General features: G+C 41.4%; 1 protein-coding gene across 2 annotated transcripts in view; it reads left to right on the forward strand.

Annotated features, from left to right (window-relative positions):
• Positions 1–2,879: 2,879 nt before the first annotated feature.
• LOC127575842 (dachshund homolog 1-like) overlaps positions 2,880–16,176 on the forward strand; it is a 489,887-nt gene continuing 476,590 nt past the window's right edge. For both annotated transcript variants that reach the window (XM_052026010.1, XM_052026011.1), the window contains exon 1: positions 2,880–4,895. In XM_052026010.1, coding sequence (XP_051881970.1) covers positions 4,354–4,895 — 542 coding nt within the window. In that variant the 5' untranslated portion in view covers positions 2,880–4,353. The remainder of the gene's footprint in view (positions 4,896–16,176) is intronic.

Raw genomic sequence — 16,176 nt, forward strand, 5'->3', positions numbered from 1 at the left:
CTCTGAAACTGACTGGAAATGTCTAGAAATCGATCAACTGTCAGTGATGAGATGAAGAAAATTGTCATATGAGCAACTTGTTTACAACTGGCATGGATCACATTTGCATGGGAAACCAAAGACGTCGCACGTTGTAATTAAGGAGGAAAATTACGTTAAGAAAGTTCATGTACACTTTGCATTTCGTTGGAAAGATCTCTCTCAGCCTTCTTTTGACGTTCGATAGGAGGGACTGTTGTTGACCCTAATTTCAAATCTCCGCAGCCTCCGCTGAGCATGCACGCTGGGCAGTTTGACACGAAGACATCGGATCCTTCACGGGTGTGTCGGCTCCAGATGGCCTATGCACGAAACGTGTTTGTTTTTGTTTGCTTGCTAATCCACCACGAAGCTGGTCGGAAATTAACACCTTCCTTCGTTCCAGTTATCTAGAACACGGAACAGTACAGCACAGGAACAGGCCCTTCGGCCCAATGTGTCTGCCCTGAACACGATGCCAAATTAAATTAAATCTCTTCTGCCTGCACATGATCCATATCCCTCCATCCCCTGCATATTCACGTGTCCATCTAAAAGCCTCTTAAAAGCCACTATCGTATCTGCTTCCACCACCACCCCTGGCAGCCTGTTCCAGGCACCCACCACTCTCTGCGTAAAGAAAAACCTGCCCCGCATATCTCCTTTAAACTTTCCCCCTCTCACAAACGCATGTCCTCTGGTATATAGTATCTCCAAAAGAAAACATGCTCTTGCAATAGTTTTAAAGTAGTGTTAGCTGTACGGCATGGATATAGGTGACTGCAGTTTGCACCATCATGCGAATTATTGATTCATTTAGTTATGCCAATAAACACCTTTTTAAAAACCTGTATTCGTGTGTGACTGGTTAATGTGTGTTTCATACCCAGATATAACATCCTGATTGTAATTGTTACAAAGATGGGTGAACAAACAAAAGATACACTGCAAATGATTCGTGGATGTATTGTTGAACTAAAGAAACCAATTAAAATATATATTTACATTGACTATTTTATTTTCGAGAGTTTATTAATGAAATAACGATCGAAATTATTTATTGACAGGAAATTCTTGCACATTTTAAAAGTGATAAGATTTGAATGGAGGTTTGGCGAGTGAATATGTCCTTGCCGGCTGAGAAACAAAGATACAATAAAACCTCCATGAGGAGGAGCTTGTTACTTATAGAACGGCTTGAGAACACAAGTTGTCGGACGGTTCGCTATTAATACGGACCCAGCGCCTGCCCAGCGTATCTCACTGCGCTAATGGTGTGCAGTGGTCACTGCAGGTGTGATAGGATATCCTCTCCTGACCTATTGTGTTCTGTGTTCCCATCGAATCGCTATTAAAACGTTAAATTCAAGTTCACGTTTGTATAACTAACCCAGTAACTGTTACTTAAAAAAACAACTTCGTGTGAGTGTGAGAGAGTCAGTGACACTTGCACACAGTAGCCACCTTAAGATGAAACAAGATGAATATTTAATGTGCAGTTGGATAATTAAAAAAAACCTCTTTCTGCTTAAAAAGTGTTTCGAAGTCTTATATGTTCACTTTCCCAATGCTCCCATAGCTAAGATACATTCCACGTTCTAATCTCTAACAATCTTTCGCCAGAGCAACAGAAATTGAGAAGGCAATGCAGTGGTTGTAATGTTTATAATGTTTGTTGGATTTTGCCTGCTGTGAGCGGTTAATGTGAGCTATTTTCGTTTTTTGTTCCAGCATATTGTGAAATATTGCCTGTTTGTCAAATCAACGTCGGTCTTAATCTACATATCTGCGGTCAAGACGTTTTCTCTCTCGCTCTCTCTCCCTTCCACATGAATTCAAATGCGAGTTCTTGAAGTGGTTTGGCTTCAATTAAAAGCAAATACAATTACCATTGGGTCGTGCTTGGAATATCAGTTCGACACTTGCATCTATTAATCATGAGCCTCTTCTGGTCACCATTTAAATGAACTTCATATTTGACTGTCAGCTGCTTTGGGAATTAATCCATGTTTATTCACAGCTTCTGATCTCGCATGTACAAGCTCTGCAAGAGGACAAACACCATTTCTTTCAGGAGGAAAATATAAATAACGGGACACACTCTCTGCACACAGAATCTTTCCTTCTGCTTTTGGGAAAGACTAAAGTAACGTTTGTGTGTGCGACGACCTGTTGAAAAAAAACACAAAATATGTGGGGAACTTTGTGCCTTTAACTCTCAGATCCACGCCAGCCGCTCTGTCTGATGTTTGGAGATTTCTATTTCTTTATTAATATAAATGAGTCCCGCACTAATTAACCACTGGTCCGTCCCCCACTCCCTCCGATTGAAAGAGTATTGAATGTCAGCAGTTTGTCCAAATGTTACCTCACCAACCCCCTCTCCCCCACTCCCATTCACCCCCCTCCCAAACCAAAATGTTTGTGTCGAGCTGGCGTTCTTGACGGTACCCCACAGAGACTATAAACTGTGGCTAGAGCTTGGTAGGTAACAAAAGGACAATTTGAAGCCCTTGTCTCGGACGCGCTGAATTTTAAATGATCTTATTGATTTATCTCGCATCACAATCTGTCGCTTCTGCACTTAAAGAGCAACGATCCTCTATTGTGAAACATAATTTGTGGTCTCCCTTTCTAAATTAAAACGGGGGAGGGGTAAATATATTTCATTTTAACTGCAAATTGAATTCTATTTGATTGTTTTGCAGTGGCTCCAATTATTCCGAACGCAGTTTGGAAACGGTGACTTCTGAGTCTCAGCTGCACGTTCAGAAATAAAATGATGAGGCTGTGCAAAAAATACTGACCTCACCCACCCACCCACCCCCCCGCCCCCCGCCACACACATCAAAAATGTTGCCTTTAAAATTTTCTTAATATTTGCTTCAGAAACTTCCTTCTTGTCGCATGTCAATGGTTTGCCCACTCCCTGCCGTTCGCCCAACTTTTTTAACCACGACCGCTGGTTGAAAGACAATCTTTTTGTGTGTTATACAGGTTCTTATACAGCCTTATAGATAATTATACAGGCTGTAATTTCGAACAGAATTAATCCTATTGCGTTGACAACGCCTGAACCCCAACGTATGTACAAAATCAACGCATTTGGGTATTGATCTTATGTAGTTGTTTGCTTGGGTGTGTGTGTGTGTGTGTTAATTGTTACAGAGTCCCTTGGCTAAGGGATAATGCTCAGCCGACGGCCGCTGAAAAGGCTGACTTGTTCGTTCTGTTCCCGCTGTGTTTTAATAACTTTGGTGTTTCTTCATCTTTTCATATAAAATGACAGGCTTCGCTGGGAGGGGGTAGAGGGAGCGGGGGTTCTGCGGGTCTCTGTCTCCTGGGTGTGAACGCAGGTTCTTCAAATGTAGGATTCACTTGAATAATTACCGCTCTGTTTTCTCTATTTTTTAAAAATCTCAAATTATTCGGAGAGAACCGATAGACGGAGTCCAGCGGTTGATGCATCCCCCGGTTTAGAAGCGACTGTGGCTTGGATCCCTGGTATCCACAAGTAAACAGATACTCATGCGCGCACACACGTACATACAGACCCCACTCACGGTACACATAGTGCAGGGTGTAAGTCACCTATCGTAACCGCAAAGTTGGTTCCTTCAGATGTTTGGCGATGAGATCGGGGAACGCACTGAGCTTAGTGCAGTGATCCGATTTGATTTATTCGGGAGTAGGTGGGTGCAAAGGGCGTGAGGGGAGGGGAGGGGATCTATTTGGTTTTTTTTGGAGGGGTGTGTGGAGATTCTACGGACTCGGCGCCATCATCTGAAAGTAGTTGCCCCCTGATTAGTATTGGGCTGGGACAATGTTTGCAATCGGCCGGAGAGTTGCTGCCTCCATATATATTTCTATCGCATTGCAATTATTATATTAGAGAAGCGATTTAATGCAAACTAGTCCCGTTCTTCTTGAAACGTTCTATCCTAACTATTCTTGTGTACGAATCAGCGCCTCTCTCTCTCTCTCTGGTGTGAGTGTAAAGGGTGCCTTTTGATTTATTCCTTGCTGGAAACTTAATTGCTCCGCCCCCGGGATACCGTGTGACAAGTCGTTTCTCCTTTTGATGTGTATGTGTATGTGTGTGTGTATGTGTGTGTGTTATGTGTGTATGTGTGTGTTTGTCCAGCGGACCTGCTCTGCGCGAATCTTAAACATAACAACTTCAACAAAGCCAGTGCTCGACTCCAGAGTAGAGAGGCAACTTTGATCTGATACAGAGCCAACCCTGAACATTTTTGTTCAATGATTCTTGATTCTTATAACAAGGAGAATTGAGCGGGTTGGGTGTTTGAACAAATTCTATATGTACCAGCGACCATGGCCGCGCCGATGGCTCTGATCCCGGCTGCCCCGGTGAATCAGACTCTGATCGCGACCCCTTCGTCCTCGTCTTCGTCCTTCTCGTCTTCTTCCTCCTCTTCCTCGCCGGCCATCTCGTCCGTGCCTGCGTCCTCGGCGGCTGGCGGCGGAGGGAGTAGCGGGGCGACACAGACTCTCTACCGGGCGGACGGGGGTTCCAAGCCGGTCTACTCCACGCCGTCCCCGGTGGAGAACACGCCGCAGAACAACGAGTGTAAAATGGTCGAACTGCGCGGGGCTAAAGTGGCCTCGTTCACCGTGAACGGACACGAGCTCATCTGCTTGCCTCAGGCTTTCGACCTGTTTCTCAAACACCTGGTCGGAGGGCTTCACACTGTCTATACCAAATTAAAGAGGCTGGATATAACTCCGGTGGTCTGCAACGTGGAACAAGTACGCATTCTCCGAGGGCTGGGAGCCATTCAACCCGGGGTGAACCGCTGCAAACTGATCTCCAGGAAAGACTTCGAGATCCTCTACAACGACTGTACCAATGCCAGGTAAGCGTCCCGGCGAGCGACAAGAGCGGGTAACGTTGGGACGGGACAGAGCGAGCAGCCGCGGGCAACCCAAGGATTCCCCTCCAACCCCCCCCCCCCCCCCCGACACAGTGAAAGCGAAAGTTTCATTCTTATTTTCAATCAAGTTCCTAAAAAGCGGGAGCAAAGTTTCACACTCACGGGGGTGGGGGGTGGGGGGGGGGGGGGGGGGGAAGAGGGATGGGGGTGGAGAGGGGTGGTGAAGGGTGCGGGGATTTGCTTAATTTCTGCCCAGTGGTTGGAGTGACGGGTGGCTGGGAATCTCCAGAGGGATTCTGAGCTCTTCCCCCGCCACTTCACCGCAGTTTTCAGGGACTCTCCTGCTTTGGGACACTTCACCCACATTCGGGTCCAATCTTCCTCTGCGGACGCACAGGGGGTTCCAGCCAAGCTAAACGCCATCCGTACCACCTGTGCGATGTGCCCCAATCTCTCGAACTGATCCCGGACAATCAGTAACCAGAACTAAAGAAGGTTCTTCTCAACTCAAAAAGCATGAGCCTCCCGTTGATTTTCTCCAAATGTAAGAAGATACACAGAAAAAAAAGAGCGCGCAGCCAACACTCAATGGGTCAGGCAGCATCTGTGGGGAAAGAGCTAGGAACTAAATGGTTCAGGTCGATAGCCTTTCATTACCAGTTATAGCAGATTCCGTCGTTCCAATGGGTCCTGCCAATTTTATCAAGGGCCTAAGTGAGATGAATTGAAATGATTCTCTTTCTTTCTCTCTCAGAAGTTAGAAATGATGCAGAAAAAAGTTTGCTCACAAGTAGTGCTCCAATTCAAGTAAATTAATTCGCTGTTGTATACAAGCGTCAACATGTTCATCCTGTTTACTCAGAAACTTTGGGAGTGTTCTGCTCTTTCGAGTAGAGAAAGATATCAAAAGAGAACTTTAAGCTTTCACACCCTGCCTGATTTCTCCCATCTCCCTCACACGCCTTATCGTAGGACAATTAAAAAAATATGCTTACAGAGCAGTATGAGGTCTGTCTCCTCCCCTTACGAACATATGTTCAAGTGAATATGCATCTCACGGAAATTCGGAACCAGATAAGTGGTACACTTTGAAATATTTCAAAACAGTTTTCAGTTTTGCTATAACTTTACTGCAAAGTGATGTTTAATCTTATTTAGAAAACGTTTGCTAAATCCTTGTGTAATAATTAGCCACATCAGTTTAAAGAGAGATAAGATTTAAGCGACACAAACCCTTGGCCTTTTTCTTACTACTTAATCTCAGGTTTCATGAATAAATGTTTCAAATAATAGAAACCCATTGAGTGCATTCTCACCAATATGATGTGTTCCAAAATAACAGGCTGTACCAGATGGCTGCCAACAATTGTGCTTTTACACCACTCATTAATAGCTTTACTTTGATCTTTTTATGCTTTCGAATATATGGCACATCACTGAGTTCTGACGTGTACGTTGTACTGTGTTCTTTAATGATCCATATCAATTTAAAAGAGTCTGGCTGTATCACACGTTGCAGGCACAACATTCACAACACCCACATTGATGTCTTCCTTTGCCCTCATCAGGTTTCTGTTGATTTAAAGTAATAGGACCGGCTCTATGTTTCTTGTTTTTAGTCCAAATGTAGAAACTAAATTTATAATTTGCAGGAATACAGAGTTAAACTGATACTTTTCAATATCATGAAATATCCCTTTCCCTGTTATGTTTCACTGAAGAATCCATTAGTGAATTAAAAGTGTTGGTATTCATTCCTGGACAAAGCAGTCCAACGTTCAGTAAAACGATCTTATCTCATGAAAGAGTTGCTTTAAAATATGTTACCTAGATGACACCTCTGTTGAAAGTTGTCATAGCTTCTGATAAAAGCATGATTAAATGAGTGATCCTTAACCTCTCTAACTGGGGATTTCACATGTTCTCTGGCTACTGCGGCATGGTTCTACTGGCTTAAAACTGAGAATTAAAAAGATATTTTTTATTGGGGAAAAATGATGTTCTGTTCAGTTTTAAAAATAATGAGACCATGGATAGCTTATACCAATCAGACAAGGTTACAACATCTTGCTTAGCCATCTCTGTCATTTAATGCTTATTGTTTCACAGGGAGCTACAGATCAATTTACCCTTCAGATGCTCAAAATAGCTTAGGCAATGGAATTACTAAAATGACTCCATGTTATGCAATTCACCAGTAGCTCAATGATGTTGAAAATCTTAACCCCATCTCCTATTGACATGGCACATAATCCTGGTTGTGATTTCTTCTGGTCCAAAATAAGTATAAAATACTTGCAAAATATCTGCCAGATTAGCAAGTGACCACAGAAATCTTTACACATCAAATGAGTGCTTCTTGAATGACTTTATGGTGAGAGAAAGTTTAGCTCATGCAGTAATATGAGTTGTCATATAAATTGGCTGTACGATTCAAGGAAATAATATATTGGAAGTCTGAAAATATTAGTAATCTTGATTATTTTTATTGCTGTAAATGTTTCATGCACAGATTTAATTATCAACTACTATAATTTTATATCTTAACCATTAAGTCTTTGAGTAGACTAGCAATATGATTTATGAGGATACACATGAGGACTGAAATACAATTAATATTTTGTGCTTAATATGAAGAACTTGTTTAATGTAACTCATTTTTGACTGTCAGGATACAAAAATCTGTCTTTATATATTTTTTTAACATCAGCATTATCACACTAAAGGTGGAATAGTTCGTAGAAGAGTATAAATCCTGTTCCATAACAGTACACAAAAAAGTTTGTCTAGTATTCTGCACACATTATTTCAATAGATCAATGTCTAATCGTAACATTTCTGTATTTTTGGATAATGTAGGTGAGCTTGAACAAAATGCATTATATCATATTTCACCGGTGTCATAAAGAGTAGGGCCCAGAGATAATATTCTGTTCAATGCTCACACTGTATCAATTTTCTCTTATTAGCAGAGTGATTTGCTAGATCATTGTACATCTTGGTTTTAGGTCTCAATTTCAAGGCTGCATTTTTCTATTAAAATTTTTGTTGAAATCTTTCTGTGTGCGGTTCTCAAATTATGCCATTTTAAAAATAGTAGACCCTAAAGAAGGCCAGGAATACCTTTGTTGAATTTTAGTCCTGGTACTTTCAAAATATTCTTCAGTTGGATTTTCTGTATAATTTCAAATTGGTTAAGGTAATGATTGGGAGTCTGTAATGCTTTATGTTATTGGGGAGATTGAGAGCACATTTTCTTTGGAATTATCCAGATATACTAACACACGAAAACTTCTACCACGTGATTCACTCAAATAAAATCTCTGTTAAAATGTCCAGTTTTCAAGCTTAGATGTGATATTTCCTTTATTAACTAATAACTGATCTAGCAGTAGGTTTCAGAAATTTCAAATCCTTAACCAACTGACACAAAAGTGTTTGTCTTTCTTCCCAAAAGTGGCCTTCAAGAGATCACCTAGTTTGAAGAAAATCTCCAGAGAAAGCTAAATCTGCTCGGTGACAACAACAGCATGCCGTGTAGAGTACAAAGTCTGAGAAAGCACAGGCAGGCAAAATTCCCCAATAAGTAAAGGTTGTCATGATATGTGTAGTTTGAGGTCCAACAGAAATCCATTACATAAAGTGGCATGAGTGTATTTCATTAGAGTTAGTTAATACTTGCAATTATATCAACCATTGACTTTGTATAATCCAAAGTGTTCACATTGGTCTTATTTCAAGCGGTTACAAATAACTTTCTACTAAATGTTACATGTACAAGCATCTTGAGACTTATAACTCTTTCCTGCCTAGCAACTGCTCAGACTACAGTTTAATGCCAAGGTGAACTCACAGGAACCCAAAACAGAGGTTTATTATAATACTTAACATATTTTCTTGCGCTCTTGTGTCCTATACATAATCTTCAGGGGTCAAGGTTCCTCTTATGAGTTAAGGGTTAGGAAGGAAGTAAATGTGACTGAGTTTGATATCAATGAATCGGTACACAATATTTTATATTGTCACTTGAATGTGACAGAAATTAAGTTTTCCTTTGTATAATGTATAAAGGAAGGAGCTATGTTTATATTTAAAGAAACCACAACTGACACTAGGAGGCAAGTATATCTTTGGTTAGAATTGTTGCTTGATCCCACATGCTGGGGTCTTATGTGATATATAGAATTACAGTTTGATGTAGGGAGAAAAGTATTTCTTTCCTAAAAAAGATAAAATATTGGTTAACCTTCTAGATAAATTAAACTTCGGCAAATAACTTGAGCCAGGAGACCACTGTTAATAAAGATCGTGATAATCTACTGATGCAAATCTTATGCGGCCAACAAATATTTGAGCAGATGGACTGCTTTCATAGTAAACATTTCTTTTATTATGTTAACTAAAAATGTCCTTAACTTTTTCCGTGTTTTTTGAAATAGTCAGCCTTATTTCCTCTTTCTATATTCACAATAAGCTTGATTCAAAAAGAAATATTTAAGACTTTTAGAACAACCAGTGATGCTCATTTTGACCAAATAATCCTCATCTTTCATGTAACAGGTTTTGAGAGCCATTGTAAGGAGTATAGTTATTAACAGGAAGAACACAGTGAGAAAACTTGATAGTGGAAGATTACTTGGACCTCATTGAATAAACAAAGATAAATGTATAACAAGACTTTTTTTCCTGAACTTGAGTGAGGGTGAAAATTCCTTAAAATTTTCCATCATGACATAATTTCAGATTACGGAGCAAACACTTATTTTATACCACTTGATAAAGTCTAATTGTAGTCATCATAAAGTGAAGTCCCGACGAGAGGACATCAAATTATATTATTGAACAATAACCAAAATTCATGCATTTATACTGTATGCTGCACTTATAAAGTCTGGTCATTTTGGAGTTAATTGCATGTAGATATGAATCAGTGTTGAGCAACAGGGGAATGATAATTCTGGAAAAGATAATTGCAATAAACTGCATGTTTATGAATGGGGTGAAACGCAGGGGCAAAGAGGTAGTGATACTAGCTTTCATTTAACATGATGATACAAGGAAGTTTAACGATAGGACAGTACTGAGCTAATACTGTAACACACAAACCTACAATTGCTTTTGAAAGCACCTGGTAGTGGTTGTGTTAGATTGAAATCAATCACTTTCACAATTGTTCTGGACTATTTCAGGAACCATTACATCACAGCTGAAAGTGCAGGCACACACACAATCAGAATTAAAGGCATCTTCAGTCAGATTGTACTGTTGCTTTGTAATATCATTAAGCAGACACTTATCTTTCAGAGGGTTACTAACTCAGCGATGGTTTGCTCATTGGTATCACCCAAGAGGTTACGTATGTGTTTGTGGCCAAGACATGTCATTAGAAAGGTCATGGTTTGTAAGTACTGTCACAAATCAAATCACCTTGAAAGTACTGGCTAAAAGGGAGAATCTTTAGGTGTCCTATACAAATAGCAGTCCAAACTACCAAAATGTAAACACTACTCTTCAGGGTAATGTATTCTGAAGATCTTCAATCGTTTCACAACATTTCCTGGTCACCCCACCTGTTTGGAGACAGGGACTTAAAAACTTTAAGCATTTTTAAAGGCCTGCAAAAGTGAATCATATGAACTTGAAACAAGATGAATCAAGAAAAACAAATGCCAAGTCTGGCCCTTGATTTAAGGCCCTGACGTCTAGTTTTAAATAAAACATTTTTTTTATCCTAGCTGAAGGTAAAGTTGTAGAGAGGGTGTATTTTTCTAACTTTACTGGCTTCACCATTATTTTCAGTGAAGACCTCTCTGTTGCAGCGGTCTGTTGGAAAATAGTCATTACGACAGGCGCTCGGGGGAAGAGCAAGAACCATGGCATGTTTAGAGAAGGAGTGAAGAACAATAAAAGTATTGTGGTTATTTGGTATTGTTGCATTGCAGCGAGTACTATGCAGCTTGAGCTTTTAAGGGGCCGCCTATTCCAACTCTCAGAGCAGATAGCACAGAGCAATGAGCATCTTAACACCACCAGTGCATTGGGGCTGTTTCAGTGCGAGAGACAGAAAAGTCGAGACAACTTTTTTTGCCTATTTACAGAGGGAGAGAGGAAGGATATGCGCGGTTCATCTGAGAGATCATAGTGGAATTGGGTGCTAACAATACTCGTCACTCAGCAACCGCATCCAGGTGGGATCTAGGTTGACAATCACTTCCTGACAGGAACAAACGAAGGTTAGTGGGGTTGAAAAATTGCACGCAAATGCGATGGAATTTATTAAACTGCTTCAATGCCAGTGAAGGCAAAATGGCGCAGACTGGTCCCAATTTTCAGAATGTCTTCGTAGATTTGGAGCTCAGGACTCTTGCTGGACTAATCTGGAAAAAAAATCAACGGTGGCATGATGCCGTTGAGGGTGCTTCATTCTGTTACCACGGATGACACATTAAACTTACAGCAAAGCACCACAATGTTTGTGCACAGCTTTCAAATATACAAAAAAAGTTGGTCTGTACTTACATTTACGGTTTGCATTTTTACAGTAGAACTAGGACCACAATAACATGTGTTTGAAACCCCCGTGCTCTTGTAAGGGGACTGCATACTTTTTTTTATTTAAACTGTTGTTTTGTGCCGCCTTGAAGGGCTGAATATTTACCTCAGAGTGTTTACTATTTCACAAGAAAAAAAGTGCTATTAATTAACGCTGTGCTTCAATTGAACGTAAGCCTTTGGTCCGTATTATTCTTTAAAAAAAAGCAGCTCCCCACTCTAACTCCCCATCAACTCCTCCCCCCCCCCCCCCCCCCCCCGTACACAGACACATAGCCCATCACTTCTGCCCCACACCCCTCCTCCACTGCTTCACCGCGACCTCTATCCTTCCCCTATCAATTTAGGCTGTAATTTGCGACTATGAATAATCCGAATGTCTCAACAGTATCTTCAAATCGTGCACTGACCTTCTCAAAATGTCCAATGCACTGTTGTTAACGATTCAGTTGATGCCTTGTGAAATAATTTCTCACAGAGAGGGGAAACCATGACTGCTAATTGCATTGTAATATCACTGTCATGTATTTTTGAATGCATTACTGTTGGGTAGTGAATTAGTGAATAAATCAATTATGGTGACCAAAGGCACATTCTGCTGGTGTGTGAAGGCTGATCAGATCAGAGGGACGTTTTCACAAATGTGTACAACTGACCTGTATTTGATTGCCAATTGCATCCACCCCCTAAAAAAGACAATTCTAAATGAACACATCTCCGCTCCCTTTCATTCCGATATCACTTAGCTGACATCCTCTCGCCGAGAAGACTTGAAGGAGACAAGAACCGGGTCTTGGTTAGGCGTGTGCTTAATATGGTCACGTACAGAAATTGATTTTCTTCAGAAATTAATTAATTTTTCATATCGCCCTAAGCTGCAGTTAAAAAGAGTGCACACTTGCCTGTTTTTTTTTGCAGAAATATTGCCTAATCATATTAATACGATTGCCCTAAGGGTGGAAAGATAATTGTACAAACGCATTTGGAAATATGTATCACTGAGTATTTATGATTAAATTATGCAAATCGCCCATCTCCCATCCTTTCTAGCCGCGGATCGTCTAATTAGGATTGATATGCTGAATAGATGTTGCTGAATCTAGATACAAGCATAACCAAAAAGCATAAAATTGGAAATGACAGGGCTGGAATTTAAGAAAGTATCTCTCCACTCATTTCCAAAACTTTGAGCAGGGTAACCTGGTTATAAGAATGAATATCCTAATGAAATATCAAAGCTGCAACTATTAGCATTGCGCAGTTAGTCCACACACACAATTTAGTTCTCTGGCCCTGCTGCTGATGAATTGCTGTGGGTAATACATGTGAGCTTTTGTCTTGCTGGAGAAGGGAGTTGGGGGGGGGGGGGGGGGCGGGATACGGTCAACATTTTCAGCGGGGATCTCAGAAGCAGCTCTTTTCTCATGTAAAGCCTAGGGAGGCAGAAACCCGGCCTACCGATTGGTCTGGAAATGTAGCAACTCCTGTGTCGGACTGCCCCAGTATTAACCCTTTTTTTTCTGGAGAGGCGAGAGGGCGTTATAAGCAGAGATCGCGGGCTCATCATTAGCGATCAGTCGGGCTGCTGAGCTGTGGAAGAGTTCCCCTGGAATCTGCAAACTGGAATGGACCGCCAGATAAAAGGCGAGGTGGGTGGGTGGGTTGCCAAGGTAACCAGCAGAAACTTACTTTGCTGCAAGGAGTGAAAAGTCTCACAACTCCTGGCTGGTCAAAAAGGCTGCGGATCTTTCTTCTGCTTTTCGGAATTGCGAATAAGGAGATTTCTGTTCCGCATGCTGCTATCCCCTCCACTCTACCAACATAAGATCCTCTCTGGTTGGCACACACACAACAAACAAGACCAAAACTCCAGTAACATCACACACAAGGTGAATGCGTGGAGCTGTAAAGATCCCTAGTGATATGAGTTTTGAGGATATGGCCAGGTCTAACCTCTCCCGTAGACACCGGCATAACTCACAGTTGCAAATAAAAGCCTAGAAAAAATAATATTGGCAGGGGAGTTTAATCCCTTGCTGGTTTGGGATTGCAGATTGTCGCTTCTTAGTAGCGCGAATGCAGCAGCGACAAGTGGAACGTTCTGAGAAGCACTTGGCCGTGGTGAATCTGACCAACCAGCCAAGTTTTATGAATAAATCAAACCACCATTGCTGGAAACACTCAGCTGGTCGGGCAGCATCCGTGGAAGGAGAAACTATATCAATGTTTCAGGTTGATCTTCGACCCGGTTAACTCGGTTTCTCTGTTCAGGTTGATCTTCGACCCGGTTAACTCGGTTTCTCTGTTCACAAGTGCTGCCTGACTTCCAAGTTGAGTTCACTGTCATGTGCACAAGTGCGGTGAGGCACATGTACAATGAAAAACTTGCTGGCAGCAGCATCACAGGCAAGTGGATTCAGACAATACCCAGACAAAAAAATGTAGATAGTTATACAGGACAGTGAAGAGAAAAAAAGTGTGCAAAACAAGACAATACAAAAGAAGCACAATCTGAGACAAGTCCACGGTACACACCCGTGTGTTTCCAGTTTCTTTTTATTTCAGATTTCCTGCATCTGCAGGTTTTTTTTTGAGAATGTTGATATTCAAGCTTTACTAACAACAGGCAGTCACTTGCAAAGGCATCGTGATTTAAAAGGGACCTGAGGGGCAACTTCTTCACACAGGAGAGTGGTGCAATATTTGGAACGAGCTGCCAGAGGAAGTGGTTGATTCAGGTACAGTAATAATATTTAAAAGGCATCTGGACAGGTATGTGGATAGGAAAGGTTTAGGAGATGTGGGCCAAATGCAGGCAAATGGGTCGAGCTTAGATGGAATATCTTGGTCGGCATGGATGAGTTGGGCCGAAGGGCCTGTTTCCGTACTGCAGAGAACGGAGGAGTTTGCATTTTGAGTGCCTGTGCATTTGCCACCACCGTGGAGTGACTGCAGACATAACAAAACCGAGTACAGGCAGGGTATAAGTGAGCTCTGACAGCAGAGGCGCGGGTGTTTTACACTTGGTTGTTGTGGGTGTGGTGAGCGGGGGGCAGGCGGAGGTAGAAGTAGATCTACAAGGCTCAATGGTATATGGTAACCAAGATATCTGATAACAGGAACGTCATGACAGCAAAGCGGAACTCCCTAACACAATTGCTGCTTTAACGACGTTATCATAGAATATCCAACCGTAATTAAAGTGCTTAAATCTGGTAAAGAAACAGTCGCTTGAGTAAATGAACGAATGGGTAAAAAAGTACTTTTCTGTGCACGTTAGAATTGCTACCACAATATTTCCCACTAGCAATTACTTGTTAATGAGCAGTACCATTGGCCTAACAATTATGAAAATGACACGAATCGAGAGTAAGCGCGGAGATACGGACATCTCTTCCACTCCACGCACTTCCAAAGCATTGCTGCATTTATTATAGGCGGTCAGGAAATTAGCAGGCTTCTGGAGGCTGGGAGAAAGTTATCTGAATCTCTTAAAGTGCAATGATGACCTTACAGAAGGAAGAAAAGGCAAGCTAATATTTTAAAAACATTAATAATCGTAATGGGTAAAAGAACATCGTTGTTTAATGACATGACAGACGACCCGGATTGTTTTATTTTAATACTCAGCGATTTCAAAGGCAAAGACTGACATCAAATCGTTTAATATATCAGAACGAATGCGAATCGAAGAAAAATGCTTAAGCAGTCTTTTGGAAAGTGCAGTGGGAATAGCGAAAAAAAACATGATAAATAAAAGGTCTCCAGACATTATTCCCCAGTGCCCCAAGAGCCGCTTAGATGGACTTTCGTAGAGCTTAATGCTATCCCATCGGAGATTTCAATTTCTGCCTGTTAAATAGAATGTGAAATCTATCGCTGGGAAATCCACGGCAGAAGTTTAAAGAGGTTCACATGATCCTTCAAGACTATCATTTAGCAGAGTGATTTATCTGGTGTCGTCCGTGCATTGCAGATTGTGGATTGGTTATTCCGAATCTAGAGTGAATTAAGCCAAACTGACATCGCATGCCAATAAGCATTGTTTCATTATTAAAGCGGGATTCATTGCTGGCTTGCAATGATTTATTGCAAGATTTGCAATTATGACCGGATGACCTACTTCTGTGGAGGAGAAGACAAATAATTTTCATGGCTCAAAATTATTTTTTTTGGGGAGGCTCAATCTTTCCATTACCTTGTTTTGTTTTAATATAAAGCCCCATTTTTTCCGGAATTTTTTTTTCCAGAGACGGACGTAGATGGATGAGGGGAGAGAATGTAATTTGGCCGGACCACCATCAGTTTGCTCAGGGCTTCTGTTGAAAGTGTGCACAGAAAGGTTGTTCCGCGAAGTGCGCTTATAAAATTGTGATTTAATGAGTAGAACATACTGACTTGGTACACGAGGCACCTCGTACAAGCCCGTTGAAAATGTGAATCGGTGCAGATTTACAGATTGGAGGGGGTTTGCCATCAAACGCGGCTGGAAAGAATGGCAGCAACACGAGGGGATTTTAATATGCCACTTTTATTATGTAGATCGTTCATCCTCTGCATATAAAGTGTCACTTTGGAACTACCCGAAACTCTTCAGTGCCAAAGGGCAGAAACGGGAATAATCCAATGAGGTCGGTGTTATGGGTGTGAGCCATCAACAGGGAAGAGTTGCATTTATATGGCGCCTTTCAGAACAACCCAAGGTGCTTTA

The sequence above is a fragment of the Pristis pectinata genome, chromosome 11 (assembly GCF_009764475.1).
Source record: "Pristis pectinata isolate sPriPec2 chromosome 11, sPriPec2.1.pri, whole genome shotgun sequence".
In the NCBI taxonomy this organism is placed as follows: domain Eukaryota; kingdom Metazoa; phylum Chordata; class Chondrichthyes; order Rhinopristiformes; family Pristidae; genus Pristis; species Pristis pectinata.